The 27,227-nt window shown below is 44.3% G+C and overlaps 1 protein-coding gene across 1 annotated transcript in view; it reads left to right on the forward strand.

The window, feature by feature from the left end:
* Positions 1 to 7,492: 7,492 nt before the first annotated feature.
* Positions 7,493 to 27,227, forward strand: part of LOC106572249 (sorting nexin-19) — a 34,249-nt gene continuing 14,514 nt past the window's right edge. The window contains exons 1-9 of the mRNA XM_045696088.1: positions 7,493 to 7,570; positions 7,880 to 7,944; positions 24,909 to 25,075; positions 25,279 to 25,379; positions 25,489 to 25,608; positions 25,812 to 25,918; positions 26,238 to 26,334; positions 26,522 to 26,687; positions 27,102 to 27,225. Coding sequence (XP_045552044.1) covers positions 7,493 to 7,570; positions 7,880 to 7,944; positions 24,909 to 25,075; positions 25,279 to 25,379; positions 25,489 to 25,608; positions 25,812 to 25,918; positions 26,238 to 26,334; positions 26,522 to 26,687; positions 27,102 to 27,225 — 1,025 coding nt within the window. The remainder of the gene's footprint in view (positions 7,571 to 7,879; positions 7,945 to 24,908; positions 25,076 to 25,278; positions 25,380 to 25,488; positions 25,609 to 25,811; positions 25,919 to 26,237; positions 26,335 to 26,521; positions 26,688 to 27,101; positions 27,226 to 27,227) is intronic.

Here is a 27,227-nt window from a genome sequence, read left to right on the forward strand (position 1 = left end):
TAACTCAAAGGATATCAGAATATCGATTTTACAACAGTCGCTAAATTAATCAATTTCCTCTACAGTCTCATTCTGAACGTCGCATAATCCGGGAATCTGCACGGACCCGGGCTTCACCAATGAGTTTACCACACCAATCTTAGTTGATTATTTATTTACTAGCAAGCTAAAATGATGATAAAAATACACATACACAAAACACAGTCTAGCTATTGATTAGGACTTAGTATAACGGGCCAACACACTATGGCGCGTGTTACCCAAAATGGGGATTTAAAAGAGAGAGAAACCAAGAAAGTACACGAGAGAAATATACATTTGGGTTCATTTGTCAGCCATGCTTATTTAAACCTAGCCTTGCCCCGAACTGCCGCTCTTATGGGTCAGAATATAATGATGTAATTACGTGTTGGAGGTCTCAGGTGGGAAGCTCCGCGTGTGACGTTTAGGCTTCTCAATGACGCACTTCTCCGGCGCAACTCTCTGGTTGTCCTCACGATGTCAGTGTCCTTCTTGGCTAAGTGGTCTGATCCCTCGCCCTTGATCTGAAAGGGGTCTTCTGAGGACAGACAGCTCTGTAGCTCAGAGCTCACAGCTTCGGACTCGAACGGTGTATATATCACGATTCAATGGAGAGTGGCTGGGTGGTTCGGCTTGAATTCACCCGCTTAGACACAGCTACTCGTCCGTAGCTCGTGTAGAAAAAGATTTCTTTGTCTTCAACCTTGTGTTTCGTTTTGGGGTTCGTTGACTTTGTTAGACCTTCGCTGCAGCTTGGGGTCAATTAGTCTCCTATGTTAATTCTTCACTCTCCTGTCTTATACCCTTGGGTCAGAAGTGGGCGTAACCGCCTTTAGGGCAATTCTCTGGGCCGACCAAGTTAAGGGGCAAGGCCTAGATTTGACTAAAATCCTATTTTAGACACTACCTTCACATCTCATCTTTACCAAAACATTCTCTTTGATTTGGATATTTTCCACACCACGTACAATGTATAAACATCAGGCATATACTGGGAAAACTCTTAAAGGTACAATGTTTTCATAATAACGTAATCTCTTAACCTTTAATAACAATTCAAAAGTTACATACATTTTCATATTCCACCTCTCGTCATGACCACCGTTGTGGCTGACGGAAACCATTGTTCCAAAGTCCCTTTATTGCATGTTTAATGTTCTGAGACCAGAATTCCATTGTGAGGACAAAGGAATTTCTCTGTGGCCTAAGGTTTATTATGGCGTGAGGGGTCATAAAACCCCCACATCTTCAGAACCCTAGATCTCTCCTCCTCTGTTGGGGTTTTGGGAGATAATCTGTAGGGTGGTGGTCTCCTGTACCCTGACCTGATCAGGACAGTCATGACAGTCCCCCTCTGGTAGGTTCAACTTGGAATGATTCTGCATGTTGCAACCCACCATAAGAATGACCATCGGATGTCCTGGTCTGTGGATCATCTGAGCAGCCCCCCTCCCCCTTTGGTGGTTCACCCTGGTAGGCTTTCCGCAAGCTGTGGATCACCACCAGAATGGACCTAGGAGGTCTGGCAGTGGCTCTGTGTTCCGGCCCGTCGTCCGGTTATCCCGGCTAGTGGACCTAGGCAGTAACTTGGCAGACGTTAATAACGCACAACACTCAGGCAATACATCATTACATTTCCTCCCCAAACGAGCGGCGTCTTGGCTCTAAGGCTTCCTAAGTGTCAAAGGTAATGAAACGAAAAATTGGAATAAAAACATAAAAGTATACAAAATATGTCTACCACACCTTAATCATCTAATATGGACTATGTTCTATATATGTCCAAGGTCTAGGCTAAATAGCTCTATCATGGCATTGTCTCTAATGTCATGTCTAGGGTGATCCTACTTGCAGGTGGGTAGTTAAGGCACTTGGAAAAACTTGGCCCCTGAAGGCCAAAGCTTACATTAGGGACATTACTGGGCTGACCTAGCGAGTTCGGGAGAGGAGGCTGGGACTGGGCCCTGTAAGAGGGTTTCCGGATCCATTGCCAACTTTCCAAAAATCGGGATCGCTTCCGTCCCACGGGTGATCCTAGTATAAGACCTCATTAGGTCTTCCATTGCACGTGTGCGCCTGTGTACGTAGTAGGTGCACACGCCAAGGGAAATGAGACCAAGGATCATAGTCACAGTCAGGATACTGTCCGGCACCGTCCAAGAGCGGGCGACAGACCAATCTTTTGGTCTGTAGTCAGTCGGGTCGACTAACAGTGCCTCATCCAGTACGCTAAGATCAACAGTCATGGGTCCCTCGTACTGGATTTGGTATTGAATGGCTTGTGGTAACTCAAGGGAACGTTTAGCAAAAGCGTCCGGCATTTCAATCTCTGTGTCTATCCGGTCGTCGGGAAGGTGGTATATAGCGAGGTCGTCTACGTGAATGATCGGCCCCCTCTGGTACCGTAACAAAAACATTCTGGTTGGGGAGGTTCAATTGGGTGATGAAGTCATAGTGGCGGACGCGACCGGTGTGTTGACCAACCATCGGTTCCCTACCACCTCCACTTGTGTGGTGGTGGCCCCATCCCTGGCTGTTAGTTTGGCTCTACAGCGTTCTTCGCTGGTGATAGCTTTAATACCACAAAGACGCTCGGTGTTATCCCTGACAAATGGTTTGCTAGGACAAAGGTAGTGGACATCTTTGGTTAGAGTGCACATTAGCAGGTTAGGGGTGAGATAGAAATCTGGGTTGTTTTCCTGGTAAGCTACAACTGGGGGCGTGGCAATCTTTACGTGGGTACTGTCGCGCCAAAATCCTACATTGAGAACCGTTTTCAATCAATAGATATTCTCCAGTTCAACAACCGGCAGCGTCAGTAGAAAACCCACTTCATTACGATCAACATCAACGTGTATTGGGATGGCCGACCCCAGACTATAGGCCAAATGTGACTGTAACGGCCTTATCGTGGTTGAAGTAGCTGAGGTCAATATGTCGTGCACCATTGAGAGGGGATCTAGATATGAGGGGATTCTATTCATGGCCAAGTGGTCCATAGAAGAGCTAACTTCACGGAGAAAATCCTCCAGTAACAATCGAACCAATTGGACATGGGCATAGTCATGGTTCATGACCTCTGCTAGCTTTCCTACAGACAGGATAGTTTTGTTCAGGAGAGTAGCGTGTGTGTTGACCACCAGAATAGTGTCCTGGAGAGACTTTCCCACATGTTGCAACCTAAGGGCCTGTGCCTTCATCTACTGCTGGATAAGTGGCATCTCTTCAGTAATCTCCCTAACATTCCTCTTGACTGTGGCTAGACTGACTGCATTGACGGCAGTGGTACCTAGGGCAAATAGTGACCCTACGGCTGCCCCTATCGATAGTAGCGCCCCGACGAATCGTTTTTCTCGCCTGGGCTCAGCTAGTTCTGACTGTGTTACTGTGAACTTTTGGAGTTGGGCCAACATATGGGCAGTGTCTAGCTGGGCGTGCTTAATTGCCTGGCTGGTCCAGTCAGCCCCGGCCCAACTCAAATGCGCCGCAGGTGGAATGTGTTGGCGGTACACATTCTCTGCATCTAGGCGGACATATACCCTCTGCGTGTGTACTCTGCAGTTAGTTATGAGGAGTCCTGGATCGTCGCGGAGAACGATTCCCGTAGGGGGTCCGTTCGTGATTACGTCTGCTGGGTTGGTTTTGACCAGGGCGCAGAGTGTCAGGATCATCCAAAGGAACTCCATCCTACAGAAAGGCATAATCAGAGATTGTTGGATTATTTCAGTTATTTGTATTCGTAAACAAAAATTGTTTTGACAACTATTTTTCTGTTTTTCTTATTTTTAATCAGTACAGCGCAGCACGATATCACTAGTGACAACAGATGTATATCTGGTAGCTGGGAAGAGAATAAAAGATATTAGGTGCAACGTACTGGTCTCCTGGAAGGGATCTGCTGAGGGTACTTAAGAATTTTCTTAGTACCTCTGGTTTTGCTAGGATTTTTATCTATTCGGTGCTGGCTAGCACCCCTTCTATTCCCATGGGGGAGTGTACAACTTGATTTGGTTCCGTGGACCCACTTTAATGTGGCGTTTTGTCGACCTTTGCTGATTTTGATCTGGTAAGCTACAGGTGATAGCTTCACCACAATTTCGTGTGGCCCCGTCCAGTGGGGCAGGAACTTTGTTGCGACGCCCGCGGGTTTGGTGTATATGTAGTACCACACCTTATCTCCGACCTCGAACACCTGGTGTGAGGCTTTTTTGTCGTAATAGGTCTTGTCACCTTCTGCACTTCTTTCCAATTGTCCTTGAGCGTACGCAAAGGTAGTCTGGAGATGGTTCCGCAAGTCGGTCACGTATTGATGAGCCGTGTAGGCGGTGGCTGCGGCGACATCTCCTGGCTGGTACAGGAGATGCAGTGGAAGGGTCATTTGCCGGCCCGTCATCATCTCAAAGGGTGTCATTCCCGTAGACCTGTTGCGTGTGGCTCTGATTGCCATCAGTACCAATGGGAGTTTGAGGTCCCAATCTTTGTGGTTGGCTGCCACATATTTCCTCAAGATTCTGACAATTGATTGGTTGCTCCTTTCTACCCCCCCGAGCTCCTAGGGTGGTACGCGATGTGGAGTTTAGCTTTGACTCCCAGGAGTTTCCACAGTTCGGTCATTACAGCTGCCGAAAAGTGGGTTCCTCTGTCGCTGTCCACGGTTTCTCCTGGCAGGCCGAAACGACTGAAAACGTGGTTTAGCAAAAGAACGGCAGTGGTTTCCGCTGTGTCATTGGTCGCCGGCAGGCACTCCACCCACTTTGTGAATGCGCAAGTCACTGTGAGGAGGTACTTGTTGCCTCTGGCCGACCTGGCAACTGGGCCGACCCAGTCGATCTGGATCGAGCTCCAGGGGTAAGACACACCCTTGCGTTGCAGGGGTGCTCTGTGAAGTGGCTTGGTGGGTTGAAACTGGCAGCAAACTAGACACCCCCTCACGTATCGTGCCACGTCTTGTTCCATGTGAGGCCAGTGGGCCACCTGTCGCAATGTTTCACCTGTAGCCTTGACCCCCCTATGGCCTCCACATGGCTCGTCGTGGGCATGAGCTATCATTATCCCCCTCTGTGTTTTAGGAACCACCCACCTTCGAGCGGTGTCAGTTTCTGAAACATACACCAATAGGTCATCTACAAGTGTGAGGTGCTGTTTAGTTGCGTACAGCGAACGCAAGTCGTGTGAACCTGCCAAAGCCAGTTCGGACACTGGGTTGTTGACAGGATCCGACAGGAATGCCATCAAAGTGGCGAGGGACTCATCTTGGTGTTGCATTGCTACCAGGTCGCCATTCATGAATGAATGCGTTAGCAGCACATTATGTTCGTGCAAAGACGTTTTCCGTGGTGCTACATGGCTACGCGTTACCGCAGACACCATAGCTTCCTCAGTGGGTTTCTCGTCTCGAGCATCAGACACCCAAGGGGTGCCGTGAATTGCACCAGATTTCGCCATGCTGTCAGCATGGTCATTGCCAAGTTTGTCACGACCAGGTGATTTGGAGTGTCCCTTGACTTTCTTCCAATACACCTGTATGTCGTGTTTGGTGATGAGGTCATCACAAGCTAGAATGAGCTCTTTGTTTTTCACCTCTTTACCACTTGAAGTAGTCATGTGCTTTTGTTTCCAAAACGGCAAGTGGCATAAGAAGGTGAGTCTCGCGTAGTTTGAGTCGGTGCAGATCGCCAGTTCTGCCAATTCGTGTTTTACCGCTGTTTGCAGGGTGATCAGCACGCCAGCCACTTCTGCAAACTGGCTGGTCTTGTTGCCAAGCTGAAATTGAAGTGGTTTGCACGGAATGTCGTTGTGCCATACCAATCCCACCCCAGCTTGCAAGTGGTCTAGATGGCGGTAAGAACAGCCATCTACAAATGCCGTCGGCATGTCGAGACACACGTTCTCTTCGAAATAGTGATGGTTCGAAGGCAATGGCAGAGCGATGTCACGCGGGGGTGGTCCGGAGTCGGTTTCATCGTCACCACAGTGTTGACACACCGCCAAAGCACTGCCCAAAGGCAGGTTTTTTGCTTTTGCGTAGTTGATTACTAGGTTTGTAGGTGTTTTGATGTTGCGGACTGCTTGGATTCGGTTAGACTGTGGCAGGATGCCCTCGGCACCCACCAGAAGCCCAACGTAGTTTACCTTGGTCCTGCACCATTGTCCTTTCATGATGGCCAACTTAGCCCCTGCAGTCCCGAGTTGGGTGAGAACGTGGTCCATTTCATTGAGGTGATGTGACCAAGTCTCACTTCTCATGAGAACGTCGTCCACGTAAATTATCGTCCCCCTAGAGGCTGCGTCTGGCATCGCCTTGTGCAGGAAGATGTTGAACTCTGAGGGGGAGTTCGCATACCCGAATGGGCAACGATTGAACGTGAAGAGCTTGTTCGAGAAAGAGAAAGCCAACTTGTGTTGGTCACGCGGGTCGACTGTCATGGTCCAGAAACTATTTGCCACGTCGACGGTGGAGAAGTACTTGGCGTTTGCCACCTTTGGCAACTCTTGGTCGAGCTGTGTCATTGGCCAACGAGACAACGGAACCAGTTTGTTGAGTTGTCTATAGTCAATGGTAAGACGCCATTTACCCGTTGGTTTCAGAACGGGCCACACGGGAGCGCTGTACGTACTGTTACATTCCCTGATTATCCGTTTAGCTAATAAGGAATCGATAATCTCTTGTACTGCTGCGTATGCTGCGAGCGGGATTTTGTATTGTCTAACAAACGTAGCAGTTGCTCCGGGTGGCGTAGGAATACGCACCACATGGATACCCGTAACCCCGCAATCCAGCGAGTCTGTCGACCAGATCTCACTGTGTTTATTAAACAATTCTCTCAACTGATGGCGTTCAGTGTCATTGACAAGAGCATCAGCCTCCGACAGTAGTTGTATTACCTGTGCATGGAAACCAGGATATGGTTCGGCGACATTGTACAGGTCTTCATCGGGTGGTGACGGCATGTCACTTTTGGAAGAGTCATCGGTTGTTACCTCACAAGAGTGTACTTCGCATGCCAGAGGAGACGCAATATCATCCTCCGTGACGATGGAGTATATTAACAGGTTGCTGTCAGGATCGACATCCAGCCGGAACGCCGATGTGTCGTCCAGTGGCAATACGGGAGTTAGTGCTATTGCTTTTGACTGACAAGTAAACAGTGTACCTCCCTCGCCATCTAGGTCTAGGGAGGACGGAAGGGGCCCAATCACGGGAACAACTAGTTCAAAATCATGGAAGGCGTAATCGATCAATGTTCCTAGCTGAGTGTGCCGAGGAATGGAAATATCCGCTTGAGTCAGATTTTGTACCAGGAGGTAAGTGGATCTAGCGGTTAGCTCCAACAGTGGGTTGCCATTGATAGTTAGCCCCAAGGCGAATAGTTTTGGAGAGGGTTGGAAGAACGCAGTGGTGCCTTCCATCCGGTATCCGGGCGCCAGGTTCAGTCTTACAGAAACCTCTGTGGTTCTTGCCGGTATCAACATGGCGGACTCAGTTATCGCCTTGCAAGCTTCAGGAATAGTCTGCCCGGAAGCCATTCGCACCGGGTCGAAAGACAAGGCATGTTGGTTTGGCTGCGCCAAAGACCAAAGAACTTGGTGTATGGTATCAAGTTTAACACCCAATCTTACCAAGATATCCGCTCCCACATAGACTGTATGTGGGAGGTCCGCGACAACCAGTAGGTAGTGGGATAATTCCTTGGTTCCAATGCGGATCGATAGCGCACACACCCTTATTGCGGTGAGTGTTGTCTGGGGAGTCGTTCCCAGTGGAAATCTAAATTTTTTCGGCACAAGGGGATGGCAGTTAGCTGTTTTCGAAATTTCGTTGAACATTTCCAAACTGATTGCGGATTTTTCTGACCAGGTGGCCAGCCTGGTATCCTCAGCCATAGTGCCGTTCAGGCACACGCCCCCTATCAGAGGAGGGCGGTAAGTGTCGGCTGGTGAATCACCCAAGCCGCACAACAAAACCTCATGTTCGGTTAAGTTCCGAGTCGAACTCACATTGTCATTTGCCACAAATGGCGGGCTCATGGCCAAGTTCACCGGGTTTGCGTCAGATGCTGACGTCGGACCCACGTCGTTGCACAATGTATGGCAGGTAGCCTTGGAAGAATGCGGCGAAGTCAACGGAGTTGGCATAGGTATTTGTGACCAGATTTGATTGGTTTTCCAATCCATTAGTGGTACCAAACGGTCAATTAAATCACTCCCAATCAGCATCCGTTCGATTTCGATGCTAGTCACATACACGGGGTGTATCAGTGACACGCTTTCGAAGTTGAGTTTAAGTAGGAGACGTTTGGTTAGGGGCGAGGTAGCTTGAGTGAAACCTCGAAGATTCGTATCGCAATGTTCCGTTTTCAACCAACGTTTTGTTGGGTCCACTGCCCTTTTAGTTCATCCAGCAAGGTTTTGGATATGAGGGAAATTGTCGAACCCGAATCTATCAGAGCGTGACAGGTCACACAGTCCTCCAGGACTGTTCTAAGGTATGGCCTGTTCGAGTTGGTTTTTCTCGTCATATCCCCAACAAAATGGAGTGGGTTGGGAGAACGGAGCGGTTTGTAATCTGCGTCGATTTCCAAGACAGATAAGTCACCTACGTGACCCAGTGGGTCCTCTATCGGAATGGGAGAGGAATCATCTGTTGCAAAGCTGCTTATCTCGTGCATCTCCACCTCCGTGTCCAAGTCTGTAGACAAAACCTGCGGGCTTGTGTCTAGAACGGGCGGTACCTGGACAGGGATTTGAGTGGGGGCGGGGGTAATGGAAATGTTTGCGTCCTCTTGAATTGCATGAATTTCAGCGGACTCGGTTTCCAACGATTTTACGCCTAGTCATGAGGACTTATCCTTGTCCTCTTTCTCAAATTTCTTACGATGCAGTACATCTTTTATCAGAGCTTCTATATCATTTCGGTTAGCGTTAAATCATTGTTGAACACTTTGTTGCCCTTGTTACGCTTGTTACCCTTGTGTCCTGACCCTTTGTGAGAGTTAGGCGGAGGGGCATGTCGGCTAGGTTGATCTCTACGGGACCTGTTAGATTGGGGACGTTCATCGTAGCTATTGTTACGGCGGTGGTTGTCAGGGTGGTGGTTACTTGGTAGCCACTCGCTTTGATCGTCCTCTTTTACCGCATATGTCCCTGATGCAGCCCCTTCTAATTCGAGTGATGGTTCCCGCCTAAGCTCGAAAGTCGAGGGGTCCGGGCTCTTAGCCCGGCTTGCTTTTGATGCTTCAAAAGCGGTGCTTGCCAGCTCTCGGAGCGTCGAGATTGGCAACCCGACGTGGGCAGTAGGGCCCAAGTAGTTAATGAAGTTGGGAGACATGTTTGACAGAAAAAGTTGTTTGAACGATAATAGATCTTCCATTCCTGTTTCAGTGAGCATGCCAAAGTAAGCTGAACGAAGCCGGTGATAGTAGGCTTGTGGGTGTTCATTTCGAGCTTGTCTGATATTGTTAGCCAACGAACTATCGTGTTTGCGAGTCGCAGAACCACTGAATTCTATTTTCAAAACCATGGCAAGTTTAGCATAGTCGTTTTGCACGTGTTGTTCTTGTAGACGGATGAACCTTGTCACGTGTCTGTTGGACGTTCGCTTCAAAAGATAGAGCCTATCTGCATTCGTAGCGTTTGGGTAGCCATCCAAGGCGTCCTCTATGTCTGCTAAGAATGTCTCAGTGTCATTTGGCTTTCCCGGAACGGGGTCGAAGAGGCGGAAGTTTTTGACGATTTTGTCAAGGCGATCCCCGCCAAGTGCGCATCTGCACTCTCCCGTGGAGAATTGTGGGCCAAGAGGAAAAGTCAAGCTGTGGTTGTGTTGGCGAGGAGGCCCCAATTCACTGTGGGCCGAATGGCCAAGAGAAAGGGGCTGAAATCTCCTGTCATCTACCTTCCCTCGTTCTCTTAGCTCCGGATGTGAGCTAGGTTGCTTGGTTTGGTTGTCCCGCGATAGCGCGTGACTGTTCTGGAGTTCCTCCAGATGATACCTAAGGGTGGTGTTATGCTGCATCGCAGAGTCCACCTGGGAGTTGAGGGTGTTTATTTTCGACACGTAGGTGTCGCCCTTGCTTCGCTCGGCCTCATACTTATCTGTCATGGTTTGCAGGGAGAGGTCGCGAGTGTGGAGTGAGAGATCCAGTGATGCGATGTCCTCCTTTTGTTTAGAGGTCACATTTTCCAACTTTCTCACCTGGTCTTTCTCATCCTTCATTAAATCAGCGACTTCAATGAGTTCTGCTGTTTTGTCCTCCAACTTGGTCATTGTGTTTATTAACTGATCGTCTTTGGTCTGCAGCTTTTGGAATAGAGCATTATTGCTTTGAGTGGTTTCATTCACAACCGCTTGCAGGGCATCAATTTGCTCGCCCCGTTTTCTAGCTAGCTCGTCCGATTCATCTAGTTTCGCGTGGACTTCATCGTATTTAGTTTTAGCTAAACCGAGTTGTTCTTTTAGAATACGGACTTGGTCAAGAGTTTGTTCGCGTTCTTTGTTATAAGTGTTAGACAGATCTTCCAATTTATCTGTTCTCACACACAGTTCCTCGGCTAGCAGTAGCTTATCTTTTTCGGCTTTCGATGCCAGCTCCCTGGTTCTCTCCACCTGTACCTTGAACTCCCCAGCTTCCTGCTCCCGCCTCTGCTGGGCACTGAGGTACTGGTGCACTGTCCATCTCTGCTGGTGGGCATAGTTGAGGGCTAAACTGGAGAGAACCTTCACAAGGCCTCCGCCTGATGGTCTATTTTGAAGAGCGTCTGTCGCAATGTCTGCATTTTTCTCGCTTATGGCATTGAAATCTAACATTTTCAGCCCCTCGGCATAGTTAGGATTTGCATCGTTGCTGAGGTCCGCGATCAATCTTTCCGTGGGTGAAGGTCCGCTGATTAGAGGGGAAATGGGTGGAAACCCATCTGATGGATTGCTCATTATTATGATTGTCAGTTATTTCAATTTACGTAATGTTTGGGTTTTTTAGTTGGAGGCTGCAAACACGATTTAACTCAGTTTGTAAACATCAATGAATCATCAAGACTGGGTCAGTAATGTGAGTTGGTTATTACTTAACTTGCCAAAACAGGTTTAATTGATTAAATCGATTTTAATGATAAATCTAACCTGTATAGGCTATTTGGGAATTTTAATTTTAATTCACCTGAAAGAGTTGCTATCTCTAAGTTAACGTTGAGAAGTTTAACTATGTCTCATTGGTTAGAACACATTAGTTTGCGTATTATTCCAATAACCAACCTGGACAGGTAGTGTAGCAATTTAATGTATATTAAATTGAACGAGACAATGATATCCAATCAGTTGAGACTGGTTAGATATCGTACAGCATAACCTGAATTATTTAAAAATAATTACTGGTGATTCTTCACCACCGGAGGTCACTGTTAACACAAGCTAAAATCGACAGGGTACCAGTGAAAATAGAATTTTACAATACTGTTAAAAAGTCTACCTAAACACCATTAAGCTGGTAAAACAGCTTTAATCTATTAATCAATTTGAATGATTAGTCAACCCCGTATAGGCTAAAGGAATTAGCTTTAATTAACCTGAAGTAGTTGCTATATCTAAGTTAACGTTGAAAAGTTGAACTATGTCTCATTGGTTAGAACACATTAGTTTGCGTATTATTCCAATAACCAACCTGGACACGTAGTGTAGCAATTTAATGTATATTAAATTGAACGAGACAATGATATCCAATCAGTTGAGACTGGTTAGATATCGTACAGCATAACCTGAATTATTTAAAAATAATTACTGGTGATTCTTCACCACCGGAGGTCACTGTTAACACAAGCTAAAATCCACAGGGTACCAGTGAAAATAGAATTTTACAATACTGTTAAAAAGTCTACCTAAACACCATTAAGCTAGTAAAACAGCTTTAATCTATTAATCAATTTGAATGATTAGTCAACCCCGTATAGGCAAAAGGAATTAGCTTTAATTAACCTGAAATAGTTGCTATATCTAAGTTAACGTGGAACAGTTGAACAATGTCTCATTGGTTATGGCACATTCGTGTGTGTATTATTCCCATAACCAACCTGGAAAGGTAGTGTATCAATTTAATGTATGTATAAAATTGAACAAGACAATGATATCTAATCAGTTAAGACTGGTTTGATATCCTACAGCGTAACCTGACTTATTTCACGAAAAATTACTGGCGATTCTTCGCCAGAGGTTACGGATAGCCCCAGCTGAGATCTCACAGGATTCCTGCCTAACGCGGGAATTCACTATGAACAAAGAGGAAAACAAAAATGGCTGCTCCCCTTTTTTTTTTGCCTCTGGCGCAATGCTTAGCTTTCCTTGCGCGGGGTTTCCCCCTCGCCGCACAAGGGAAGTTCCCTCCAACAAGGGGACAGGTTTACTTGGTGACGTCTCACGTTCAACCCTTAACCTCTTCCCGTTTACCAAACGCGAGAGGTAGAGAGATAATAACTTAACTAATAGCTTCGGTCAAACGAATAGATCTACTCTAATTTCTGTAATGGCTGGCTCATATGTCCTCTGCTCTAGGAATTACTTATGACCGAGTCAGATCACTCCTGAAAGCGATCGACAGAAATAACACTACGTTAGGCCCAACGAGTATTATTTCTCAGAATGCCTACATCGGCTGGTACATATGTCCTAGCTCGTAGCATTCAGTAGACCCCCCTTCACACTGCTTTGGTCAGATATACAACCGGGGTCGTTCTATTCCGACCAGTATCTGGGTGAAATGGAACGACACACACACTTCTCTCCCGCACTAGTCCTGCCTATAGCTATTAATGGAATGTATGTATCTTGCTACACAATTGATATGGAATAACCCAACAGTGCGGCCTAGTCCTATCTTAGACTCCTCACAGGGGGCACCATATGTCGTGACGTTGTATTAGTTAATGTGACGACTGTTGCTCATCGAATGATTAACGGTTTATAATTGCGTGATTAAATGAATTAAACAATGAATCAAGCAATTATTAACTCATCAACCTGGGGCACCATGGGAACAGTATTTTGATTGAGTTTCTATTTCCCAAATTAACTCAAAGGATATCAGAATATCGATTTTACAACAGTCGCTACATTAATCAATTTCCTCTACAGTCTCATTCTGAACGTCGCATAATCCGGGAATCTGCACGGACGCGGGCTTCACCAATGAGTTTACCACACCAATCTTAGTTGATTATTTATTTACTAGCAAGCTAAAATGATGATAAAAATACACATACACAAAACACAGTCTAGCTATTGATTAGGACTTAGTATAACGGGCCAACACACTATGGCGCGTGTTACCCAAAATGGGGATTTAAAAGAGAGAGAAACCAAGAAAGTACACGAGAGAAATTTACATTTGGGTTCATTTGTCAGCCATGCTTATTTAAACCTAGCCTTGCCCCGAACTGCCGCTCTTATGGGTCAGAATATAATGATGTAATTACGTGTTGGAGGTCTCAGGTGGGAAGCTCCGCGTGTGTCGTTTAGGCTTCTCAATGACGCACTTCTCCGGCGCAACTCTCTGGTTGTCCTCACGATGTCAGTGTCCTTCTTGGCTAAGTGGTCTGATCCCTCGCCCTTGATCTGAAAGAGGTCTTCTGAGGACAGACAGCTCTGTAGCTCTGAGCTCACAGCTTCGGACTCGAACGGTGTATATATCACGATTCAATGGAGAGTGGAGGCTGGGTGGTTCGGCTTGAATTCACCCGCTTAGACACACCTACTCGTCCGTAGCTCGTGTAGAAAAAGATTTCTTTGTCTTCAACCTTGTGTTTCGTTTTGGGGTTCGTTGACTTTGTTAGACCTTCGCTGCAGCTTGGGGTCAATTAGTCTCCTATGTTAATTCTTCACTCTCCTGTCTTATACCCTTGGGTCAGAAGTGGGCGTAACCACCTTTAGGGCAATTCTCTGGGCGGACCAAGTTAAGGGGCAAGGCCTAGATTTGACTAAAATCCTATTTTAGACACTACCTTCACATCTCATCTTTACCAAAACATTCTCTTTGATTTGGATATTTTCCACACAACGTACAATGTATAAACATCAGGCATATACTGGGAAAACTCTTAAAGGTACAATGTTTTCATAATAACGTCATCTCTTAACCTTTAATAACAATTCAAAAGTTACATACATTTTCATATTCCACCTCTCGTCATGACCACCGTTGTGGCTGACGGAAACCATTGTTCCAAAGTCCCTTTATTGCATGTTTAATGTTCTGAGGCCAGAATTCCATTGTGAGGACAAAGGAATTTCTCTGTGGCCTAAGGTTTATTATGGCGTGAGGGGTCATAAAACCCCCACATCTTCAGACCCCTAGATCTCTCCTCCTCTGTTGGGGTTTTGGGAGATAATCTGTAGGGTGGTGGTCTCCTGTACCCTGACCTGATCAGGACAGTCATGACAGCGAGAACACGTGGGCAGACGAGGAGAGAGCAGTAGGAGTAGCAGTGTTATCTGTGGTAATCCATGTTTCCGTCAGTGCCAAGAAGTCGAGGTGCTGGAGGGTAGCATAGGCTGAGATGAACTCTGCCTTGTTGGCCGCAGACGAGACCTGGAACTCCACGTGGGTCGTGCACGCTGGGACCACCAGGTTAGAGTGGCAGCGGCCACGCGGTGTGAAGCGTTTTTGTGGCCTGTGCAGAGGGGAGAGAACAGGGATAGACAGACACATAGTTGACAGGCTACAGAAGAGGCTACGCTAATGCAAAGGAGATTGGAATGACAAGTGGACTACACTTCTCGAATGTTCAGAAAGTTAAGCTTACGTTGCAAAAATTTTATTGACTAAAAATGACGAAGATGATACAGTACTGCTGGCTGGTGAAGTAGGCTAGCTAGCAGTGGCTGCGTTGTTGACTTTGTTTGAACGTGTAGCTGGCTAGGTAACCTATTTTCGTCGCGGGGGACGAAAATAGCTGGCTAGCTAACCTCGATAATTACTCGAAACTACACAATTATCAAACTATGACAAAGTCAACTAACACTGCACTAGTCAAATCGTTCCATTGTAATGTATTAGTTTCTACAGTGCTGCTAGTCAGTAAAGGTTGGCTAGCTAGCAGTGGGTTTGATGATGACTAGGTGTGTTGACTAAGTCTGGAGTCTGGACAACGGCGTCGCGTCGCGGCACGGCTGGCTAGCTAACCTCGATAATTACTCTAAACTACACAATTATCTTAGATACAAAGACAGCAAAGACAGCTATGTAGCTAGCTAGCACTACACTAATCAAGTCGTTCCGTTGTAATGTAATAGTTTCTACAGTGCTGCTAGTCAGTAGAAGTTGGCTAGTTGGCTAGCTAGCAGTGTTGACTAAGTTAGGAGGACGAAAACAGCTGGCTGGCTAGCTAACCTCGATAATTACTCTAAACTACACAATTATCTTTGATACAAAGACGGCTATGTAGCTAGCTAAGAAAAAATTGCTCGGATCAAACAAATCAAACCTTCTAATTGTATTGAGGCTACAAAATCCTCAACAGTTGCACTTGGAGTATTGTTATATTCTCCTAAAAGAAGAATAGCACCTTTAGGGACAGCTCTAACAACAATTTGATACTCCTCAGGAGTGAATGTAACATTGTGTGTTCTAATAAATTCTGGATAAACATATAGTTGTCCATGCTGCTGTTGTTGCCGCTAGCCAATGTAAACTAGTCTCATCAGGACGACTGACTGAACTGAATCCATTCGTCTTCACTCGACTCTCAATTGCGCAACATACATCATCAATTTGGGCACCAGGCGTGTCCGTATAGCCTTTCCCAGTTCTCACGGTTGTCACTAGTTACCACAGCCACAGAGTCACAAACCCTGCCTATTTCTACAATTTATCTTCTTAAAATTCGATTTGAAACCTAATCCTAACATTAACCCTAACTTTGACCACACTACTAACCTTATGCTTAACCCTAAGCTTTAATAAAAACATTTAAGAACAAATTCTTATTTACAATGACGGCCAAACCTGGACGACGCTGGGCCAATTGGTGCCGCTCTATGGGACTCCCAATCACGGCCTCCACAAAAAAATGTAAAAAATAATTTAATATTATGTGTGCCCTCCTGTGTGGCTCAGTTGGTAGAGCATGGCACTTGCAACATCAGGGTTGTGGGTTCGTTTCCTGTATGGGACCAGTATGAATAAGTACCAAAATGTATGCACTCGGTTGCTCTGGATAAGAGCGTCTGCTAAATGACTAAAATATTAATGTACATCAGGGTTGGGCTCAATTTGAATTGAAGTCAGTCAATTCAGGAAGTGATTTAAAATCTTACATTTTGAAAATAGATTTTTTTCAATCCCTGAATTTGGATTTCAGTTTACTTCCTGATTTTACTGTCTTCAATTAGAATTGAGCCCAACCCTGGTGTACTAAATAAAACAAAACACCATAATTATTGGTTTACAATAGAGCCTCCCGCAATGCAGGTGATGGCTGCAGGATGAAATTGGTGAGCAACTGCAGAAACTTGCAGTCGACTTCAGTTCACATAGTTGACATGTACCAAGTTGGACAATTTTTATCCCCAGAATGCAACACATTTTGAAAGGCGGTGACCAACGATGTTCACTGACTTGACAAAAGTGATCTGCTCGAATGCGCCCTATCTCTTCAGCCTGTGTGACTCACTGCTGTGAAATCTGACACCTAATCTGAACATTGTGTCAGTACAAAAGTCCTCACCATTGTGAACAAGTCCACAATGGTGAGGTTGAGCCAGAAGCTGGGATGTCCTGCCTACCATTTCATTCTTTCTTCCGACTGTCCAGCTCTAGGCTGAACACTGCATCACAGCCACTGACAAAGCACATGCCAGTGTAACCGATGTGAAATGGCTAGCTAGTTAGCGGTGGTGCGCGCTAATATCGTTTCAATCGGTGACGTCACTCGCTCTGAGACCTGAAGTAGTTGTTCCCCTTGCTCTGCAAGGGCCACGACTTTTGTGGCACGTGGGTGTCAGTTGTTGATGTGTGCAGAGAGTCCCTGGTTCAAGCCCAGGTTGGGGCGAGGAGAAGGACGGAAGCTGAACTGTTACATTGGTGCCGTGACCCGGATCATTGGTTGTTGCGGAAAAGGAGGAGGTCAAAAGGGGGTGAGTGTAACCGATGTGAAATGGCTAGCTAGTTAGCGGGGGTGCGCGCTAATAGCGTTTCAATCGGTGACGTCACTCGCTCTGAGACCTGAAGTAGTTGTTCCCCTTGCTCTGCAAGGGCCACGACTTTTGTGGCGCGATGGGTAACGATGCTTCGTGGGTGTCATTTGTTGATGTGTGCAGAGAGTCCCTGGTTCAAGCCCAGGTTGGGGTGAGGAGAGGAACGGAAGCTATACTGTTATACCTGCAATCATTGGGGTGTTTTCGCAATTAATATTTTGTGCGGTGTAACCCCTCAAAAAAGCACTGACGCTGACGCGAACCAAAAAGCGCCCCCGGGATTGCTTGTCATTATTCCCGCACCGCACACTAGACTACTACTGCAACACCGTTTCCCCTGCCATAACCCCTCACATTGTTGCCACGAAAGAGAGAAGATGATGATGTGCATGTTTGTGGAAAAAGGGCAAAGTTTGCTTATTTTAGACCACTCAATTCCCAAATATGTGTGGACTTTTGTACTGACACAATGTTCAGATTATTTGTTTGCAAAATGTGATCTATAGGCTGATACCTGTGCCACACGAAATCATTTGGATGCAATTTCTGTTGCAGATGCAAGTTGCAAGTGACATCTCAAACATTTGCTCATACACAAAGAAATTCAAACGCATTTGAAATTGCATGCAACATCCAATCCTCTCATACATCACATTATGGTTTCATAAATTATTTGTTCATCCAAATGTTTGGTAATTGTAACAGCATCAATATAGACAAAATGCTGGCTGTACAATTTACCCAAAATGTTGCCTATTGCCAACCAAGTTTTACTAAGCTATCTAGCTAGCTAACCAAGCCAGCGACGAGCTAAGCTATCTAGCTAGCTTAATGTTGGACAATGTTTGTTGAAACTGGACAGAGAATATACATAAACCATGATGTCTAGAATTTTTTACACAATTCCAATTTCTGGCATTTCTCTTTTGTTGTGGTTTGCAGCTGTACTTACAGCTGTGTTGACATGACAACTGGGAACGATATGGCGAGTCATGTAAACTTCTTTCTGCTCACTGATTGGACATTGCATACAGTCAGTTGCAAGCAACACAAATTGCGTCCAGATTGCTTCGTGTGACATCGGCTTATGAGAGCTTCATAAACTGTTTATTTGATTGTGGTTTGAATAGTGTGAGAAGACAACAACAAAGTTGGTGATAATCACAACATAGGTCCTTACCGTCCAGAATCCTTGGGATGTCCCAACTCTGACCAGGGCCGTAACCAGTGTCTGCAGTTAGGGAGGTCCGGACAGGGAGGGGGTTATTAATTTACTGCATTTCTATACCACAGGAGGTTGGTGGCACCTTAATTGGGGAGAACGTGCTCGTGGTAATGACTGGAGCGGAATCAGTGGAATGATATCAAATACATCAAACACATGGTTTCCAGGTGTTTGATGCCATTCCATAGGCCTCGTTCTGGCCATTATTATGATCCGTTCTCCCCTCAGCAGCCCCCACTGTTCTATACAATTTATAAACTCTAAATTGCTATTTGGAGAAAAGCAAAAAACTAGCAAAAATGACCCCAGACATTATCACATTGGTTGCTGTAGCTTCATTCATCTCAGTCGATCTACAAACACATAGCCTATTAGCTATATAAACACATAGCCTATTAGCTATATAAACACATAGCCTATTAGCTATACAATTAGCCGCTACACATTGACTCACATGAACTCAACACAGGGATTAAAACCTATCATTTAATACATACAGAGGGATCTGTTAGCAGACAAAAAGTATACGATTAAAGGTCCAATGCAGCTGTGTCGTGACGTTGTATTGATTGTGACGGCTGCCGTTCATCGAATGATTAACTGTTTGTAATTACGTGATTAAATTAATCCGGTAATCATTAACTCAGTAACCTGGGGCACCATGGGAAAGTTTGTTTTTATTGAGTTTCCGTTTCCCAAATTAACTCAAAGAATATCAGAATCAGAAACCAGAGTCTCACTAAATGATTGCGTAGCACACCAGTTGAGTTGATTATTTATTTACTAACAAGCTAAATGATAAAATAAGATACACAAACGCACAGTCTAGGCTATTGATTATAACTTAGTACAATGAAACAGGTCCCTAGCGAGCCAACACAATATGACACGTGTTACAGAAAATGGGGATGTTAGAAAGCGAGAGAAAGAGAGAGAGTGCACGAGAGAAAAGCACACTTGGATACATTTATAAACTGTGCTTAGTTTAGCCCTAACACCTTGCCCCGAACTGCCGCTCTTATGGGTCAGAATATAATGATGTAATTACTTGTCGAAGGTGTCCGATGGGGTGTCTCTTCGTGGACCGAGTTCATCTTCTCCTCTGATGTCAACACCTCTTTGGTTACCGGGTGTAACTCTCTGATTGTCCACACGATGTCAGTGTCCTTTCTCTTAGTGGTCTGTTTCCTCGCCCTTGTTCTGAAAGGGGGTCTTCTCCGGATGGCTAATCAGCCGTGTATAGATGGTGCCAGCATGGGAATGAAAGCAGTGTAGACACACGATTCCTTGGATAGAATAACCGATAGGTCCTGCTTGAATCCACCCTCTTAGTCACAGCTACTCATCCGTAGCATAGATTGTTAAGAGGGTAGTTTGTCTTATTCAACCTCGGGTTGTGTTTTGGGTTAGCGACTACTCGGACCTTGGCTGCAGAGCGTGGTCACCTAGTCTGATATGTAAATTCTTAATTTACATGTTTTATACCCCAGGGTAGAAATGGGCATTTCCGCCTTGATGGCAGGTTCTGTGGGCGTATGTAGTTGAAAGGTATGGATTTTACTCAGATCCAATTTAGACAACTAACTTCACATTTAATCTTTACAAAAACCTTCTATTTGATGTGGACATTTTCCACACAACGTACAGTATGCAAACATCAGGTACATATTATGAAAACTCTTCAAGTTACAATGTTTTCGTTATAACATCTTCATTTAACTTTTAATAACATAACAAAAACGACATTCATTTTCATGTTCCATCTATCGTTGTAAACCACCATTTTGGCTGATGAAATATTTGTCCCAAAGTCCATTTATTGCATGTTACCGTTCTGAGGTAGATTCTCCATAGACCCATCATACATTTCAATCCTTCACACTGAGAGGACAAAGGGTTTTGTCTGCTGCCTTAAGATTTACAATGGGAGTGAGGTGTCATAAACCCCCCCCCCCACCTCTCAGTCTCACCCCCTCTGGTGGGTGTGAGAGATACCTCTGTAGGACTGTGGTCCACGGTAACCTGACCCGAACAGGCCAGTCATGACAGCTGTTATTATCTCAATATCAAATAATTCTAGGGTAACATTTAAGTACCTTACTGTGATTGTTTTCAATTAAAATGGTAAAAAATAAACAAAATTGCTTCTTAGCTAAGAGACATTTATCAAGCAAGAATTTTGCTAGGACTGTGGTCTGAAAACTAGCTGTTATTGGCAAAGAGGTTTGGAACTCTTTTTATTATTAGCCTATTAACTATTTTACCACCTGGTAATGTCAACAGGCAGGCCAAAACTCAATCCCACCAACAGCTCGTAAACTAAAAGGGCATTATCATAATTTGCACAATTTCACAGTATTATTCCAACCTAATTGTGTCATATATATATATATATATATATATATATATATATATATATATATATATATATATATATATATACAGTACCAGTCAAAGGTTTGGACACACCTACTCATTCAAGGGTTTTTCTGTATTTTTACTATTTTCTACATTGTAGAATAATAGTGAAGACCTCAAAACTATGAAATAACACATATGGAATCATGTGCTAACCCAAAAAGTGTTAAACAAATCAAAATATATTTTACATTTTAGTTCCCACATATGCTGAGCACTTGTTGGCTGCTTTTCCTTCACTCTGCAGTCCAAACCATCTCAATTGGGTTGAGGTCGGGTGATTGTGGAGGCCAGGTCATCTTATGCAGCATTACATCACTCTCCTTCTTAGTCAAATAGCCCTTACACAGCCTGGAGGTGTGTTGGGTCATTGTCCTGTTGAAAAATAAATGATAGTCCCACTAAGCGCAAACCAGATGGGATGGCGTATTGCTGCAGAATGCTGCGGTAGCCATGCTGGTTAAGGGTGCCTTGAATTCTAAATAAATCACGTACAGTGCCAGCAACTTTTCCAACAGTCTTGAAGGAGTTCCCACATATGCTGAGTACTTGTTAGTGCTCAAACCTACTCATTCAAACCCTTGAATGAGTAGGTGTGTCCAAACTTTTAACTGGTACTGTATACATATAAAACACAGAAAAATCACGTTTTTGACTGCACAGGACCTTTAACAAAAGAAAACAAATGAGTTTGCTTTACAGAACATTTCTTGCAAATCTACATGTTTTACCATGGGGTGGGGAGACATTGTTGCAGTTTTAAAGCTCATTTCCTGCAATTCTACACCTTTTGCCATGACTTATGCCATGTTAATATGATATCTGAATGAGAGTGACTAACAAAATCAATGGGGGCCCCCTGGAGGTCAGGGCCCCTGGGCACTTGCCCTGTGTGCCCAGTCAGTAAATCCTCATCATTACTACAAGTTTAGATAAGTGGCTAGATTAATTTTGTGATCTTAAATGTTTTTACTGACATAGGCTAATTGAGTGACTGTCAGTGGATGACATATTGCACCTGGTGTATTCTATTATTCTAACTCTCAACAGTAGATTGAGACCCTAACTGAGTTCCTAATTTTTTAAAGAATAATCATTATTTATTTATTTTTATTCTGAGTAATTACAGTGGTCCGGACCTCGGTGTCCTCATATGTAGTTACGGCCCTGACTCTGACGTTACCCCATATGAAGTTGGCATTTAAAATGGTTAAGGTTAGGGTTGGGGTTAGGTCACGGTTATGGTTAAGGTTAGGATTTAGGGTAGGAACGTCCCAAGGATTCCGGATACCACTGACCACAAAATCAATACTAGGCTCTTAAAGGGGCAGTAGAGGACAGCCCCCCAGCCCCCAAAATGGAGGACAGCCCCCATGTGCTTACCAGAAACACCTCATTTGCTAAGTTCGCCGTATTGTACAGTGCTCTCTGTTACTCTTTTTTGTATTGACATTAGCACAATATACATGATCCCAATTGTAGCTCCGAGACGGCGGCAATTTGAAAAAACGAAAAAGTAGATTGTGCTGATATATAGTCACATTGAACTATGTCACGTGTGGATAGTGCTCAAATGAATACTTCATACAGTGCATTTGGAAAGTATTCAGACCCCTTGACGTTTACCACATTTTGTTACATTACAGCCTTATTCTAAAATGCCACTCAAGGACATTCAGAGACTTGTCCCGAAGCCACTCCTGCGGTGTCTTGGCTGTGTGCTCAGAGCGCTCAGGACTTCATCAAGGATCTCTCTGTACTTTGCTCCGTTCTTCTTTCCCTCAATCCTGACTAGTCTCCCAGTCCCTGCCTCTGGAAAAAATCCCCACAACATGATGCTGCCACCACCATGCTTCACCGTAGGGATGGTGCCAGGTTTCCTCCAGACGTGACGCTTGGAATTCAGGCCATAGAGTTCAATCTTGGTTTCATCAGACCAGAGAATCTTGTTTCCTAAGGTGTCCTTTAGTACTTTTGGTGCCTTTTTGGCAAACTCCAAGCGGGCTGTCATGTTCCTTTTACTGAGAAGTGGCTTCCGTCTGGTCACTACCATAAAGGCCTGATTGGTGGAGTGCTGCAGAGATGGTTGTCTTTCTGGAAGGTTCTTCCATCTCATCAGAGGAACTCTGGAGCTCTGTCAGAGTGACCATTGGGTTCTTTGTCACCTCCCTGACCAAGGCCCCTCTCCCCTGATTGCTCAGTTTGGCTGGCTGGCCTGCTCTAAGAAGAGTCTTGGTGGTTCCAAACTTCTTCCATTTAAGAATGATGGAGGCTACTGGACTTTCAATGCTGCAGAAATGTTTTGATATCCTTCCCCAGATCTGTGCAATCCTGTCTCGGAGCTCTACGGACAATTCCTTTGACCTCGTGGCTTGGTTTTTGCTATGACATGCACTGTCAACTGTGGGACCTTATATAGACCGGTGTGTGCCTTTCCAAAGCATGTCAATTGAATTTTCCACAGGTGGACTCCAATCAAGTTGTAGAAACATCTCAAAGATGATCAATGGAAACAGGATGCACATGAGCTCAATTTTGAGTTTCATTGCAAAGGGTTTGAATACTTATGTAAGTAAGGTATTTCTGTTCATAAAAAAGTTTGCGCTTTGTCATTATGGGTCATTGTGTGTAGGTTGATGAAGAATTAAAAAAAAATACATTTTAGAATAAGGTTGTAATGTAACAAAATGATGAAAAAGTCAAGGGGCCTGAATACTTTCCGAATGCACTGGATCTGAATTCCTCCATTTTTATGCACCTTTGCCATCACAGCATTATTTAATCTGCAGTATTCCTCTGCAATTTATTCTGTTACCAATAATATTTACATGTTAATATTATCTTCTGATAATTATTATGTCTCATCTTTTAACTAAATGCTATCTCTTAGCTTCCAAAATGTAATTATCTAGCTGTCAGATAACACGATCTAATGGAATGACTTGTCCTGCACTTTGTAAAAATCAAGAGTGCATTGAGTGAATGCTGGAAAAAGATCTTGGTTCCTTTCTAAACATAGCAATGTGAATGCAAAGAGGACTCTCACCAGAACAAAGGTGAAATGAACTGGCAAAAGAGTTGAGTCCACATTCAAAGTCAAGGGAAGTGTGAATACTGCCCTGACGTATTTTGCTTTTTTTTTTATCCCAGAGTTCACTTTAAAGAGGACTGAGATCGGTTCTTTTAAAGAGGACTGTATGTGGAAACACCCTTAGATCCCAGAGGAGCAGGAGAGAGTGGTTTTGTCACCCTAGCTAGCAAGTTCACAGATCGATTTTTATTGCCAACCTTTTCACTGTAATCTTAAAATATTTCATAGATTTTAAAGAAAAAACATTTTGGGTTTGTCATAGACAGACAAGATTAATATGAGATTAAAGGCAAGTTCCTAATAAGTTCAGTAAGCCAAGCTAAAGCCCTGTCCGATGTTTAGAAGGGTGAGGGCAGAAGTTTTAATCAAGAGAAGCCTTTAGAAAATGCTAATGTTCTCTAACACTAAACATACACATTTTTTGCAGTTATAAGGAAGGTGAAATCTTAGTAGTTTTATAATTTGATTATACTATATTTAGAAAGCATATAAGTCATTTCAAAGCTTATTCATACAGTGTTGAATAAGAAATACATCAAATATTTCATATTTTCACATTTTCATCATAGTTGTACTGTGTACTTGAGTGTGTGTCCTCAAAATTGACTACACCTCAGCAATTTTTAAATGTTTTAATACCAGCCAGCTGGGATTTGAATCATTCTGGTAGTATAAGCATTACTAGGTTTTGTTTATGGCCCTCTCATGATAAATACATCTATTTAGGCGGAAATATACATTTTGACATGACATTTAACAGGTCAGTGCTTGAATGCTTACGCAGTCATGCTCTCTAAAGGCAGGAATAGCAATAATGTAACATATCGGACTGCGACTCTTTTTATCGTAAGGTACAACGCTAGACGAATCACTTGTGACAGTACCGGACATTAGTGTACACTTCCTTACCTTTTTAATACATTTTAATATCCATCTTGAAATGTGAACATTGGACTAGTCTTATTAAACTTTCCCAGTCAATCTGTAACTGTTGTTGTTCCCCAGTATGAGACAGTGGTTGACTCAGAGAGCCTAGGTACTCTACAACCTGTAGCCTATCACACTGTGAACCGACGCTACAGCGACTTCCTCCACCTGCAGACACGCCTGGAGGAGAAGCCTGACCTCAAGAAGATGATTAAGAGTAAGAAGTCCAATTCTATAAAAAAAATGTAAAGTCTTTTGTATGTTTTTTGGCTAGAGAGTGCTGAAAGAGCAGTAGGCCAGATTCAAACCCAAACATTATATTCAGTCAAAACAAATCATTTATAGCGTGGAGGAAGTCTTACATGTGCTGTATGGATATTTTATTCTCACCAAAGTGTGTGTGTATCTTTTCCATTTCAGATGTCAAGGGACCCAAGAAGATTTTCCCTGATCTTCCATTTGGAAACCCAGATATTGACAAGGTGGAAGTTCGAAAAGGACAGCTGGATACCTTTCTTAAAGTAGGAATTGAATTGTTTATCTAACAAGATTAATCATTTCCTGATTTGTATGTTTTTTGAAATGTGACTGTTGCATAGTATCTGATCACTCCGCTTTGTTTTCCTCCAGCAACTGTGTACCATCCCTGAGACGGCCAACAGCGACGAGATGCAGGAGTTCCTGGCTCTGCACACAGACGCCAGCACAGCCTTCGAGAAGAAACCATTTGTTATGTCCAGGATTGATAAGGTGACGTAGCTTTTTCAGTGTCACAACTGTCGCGGTTATGATATAAAAACAGTGCATGATAACTTGACCTAAAAACATGAAAGGGAGAGATGAGAGATGATAGAGTATGTGGTTTCTGGTGACCTGTTTTTTTTCGGGAAGCTAACCTTGGTGCTGTTTGTGTGCTGTGTCTTCCTGGGCCTGGTTATTGGCGTCTACTGTAGATGATGGCAAATGCTGTAGACACGCTGAAGACAGCATTCCCGCGTGCTGAGGATGACCTGGATGGAGAGCCTGCTGAAGTGAGGAATGCCCCAGAAGGAAGGAAGAGGTGGGAGTCTTTTTTCTCTTTCTCTCTCTCTCTCTCTCTCTCTCTCTCTCTCTCTCTCTCTCTCTCTCTCTGTCTCTCTCTCTGTGTCTCTCTTTCTCTTCTCTTTCTCTAAATGTCAAAAATATGTATGGCCTGGCCAAAGCTTTTCACTGTCTCTCTTGAAAAACTCATTAAAACACCCGTAAACCACTCGCTGTAGTTTTCAAATCACATATGAAATCGAAAGCTGCTTTAGGAAAAAATGTAACTGCTTATATGACATTAATGTCAAACTATCTAGTTTTGTGTCATGTGTTTTTTTAATTGTTGCTTGTGTCAGGTCTGTCCGGCTGAGGTTCTCCAGTAAAGTCGCCCCTGCTCTCAATATACCTGAAATCCAGCCCAAAGTCATATACTGCTTCAATGAAGGGAGCACTGTAAGTTAACCATGGAAGATTCATATCAATGAGTATCAATGAATAATCATTTAATATTAATGTTATCAAACTGTCTGTTTGATTCTACTCACTCACTCAACCCGCCAATCCATCCATCCATCCATCCATCCATCCATCCATCCATCCATCCATCCATCCATTCCTGTGCCCTGGTCTGTTTCTACAGGTGTTCCATGGCCTGTCCCTGTCTGGTCTGGAGGGCTTTATAAAGGACCAGGAGGCTTTGCTCTATGCTCCCCAGGAGAAGGAGGCTGACGGGAGGAGGTTCAGTGTGCTACCTGGCAAAGACAGGAAGGGAGGTGGGGGTCGGGAGAGAAAACTACGGGGGACAGGTACAGTTTTTCTAACGTCTACACGGGCCTGCGTTATCAACCTATTATTCTCTGACATGAAGGACTGTCATACAGTTTACTGAATATCAAAGGACCGTATCAGTGCAAAAACAGACATTATTATCATAATTCTAAACTTTCCAAATCAGATCATCTATGAGCATGCGCCACTCAGTAATGGCCAGCAGGTGGTAGTAATCTTGCACAGCCTCTGTAGGCCAGTACCACACCACTGTTTTGAGGAAACGGTGTTGACTATCTGTCTGAGGCTATCTGGCTCTGTTTGCCTTTCTGTTATTCGTGTTCCAGAATCATGTCCCAGTATTTGTATCTTCGTCAAGTTCAAGTTTTGTATTCTGTTGCGTGCGTGCGTGCTTATATGTGTGAATCTGACTGTGATGTGTGTTCGTGCAGACACGGCCGTGGCAGACGTAGCTCTGAACATCCTGTGTCTGCTGATGAAGGACCAGTGGAGCTGGCTGTGTACTGAGAACATACAGAAGACCATCAGACTGCTGTTTGGCACCTTCATTGAGAGGT

Source organism: Salmo salar, chromosome ssa15, assembly GCF_905237065.1.
Source record: "Salmo salar chromosome ssa15, Ssal_v3.1, whole genome shotgun sequence".
NCBI lineage: Eukaryota > Metazoa > Chordata > Actinopteri > Salmoniformes > Salmonidae > Salmo > Salmo salar.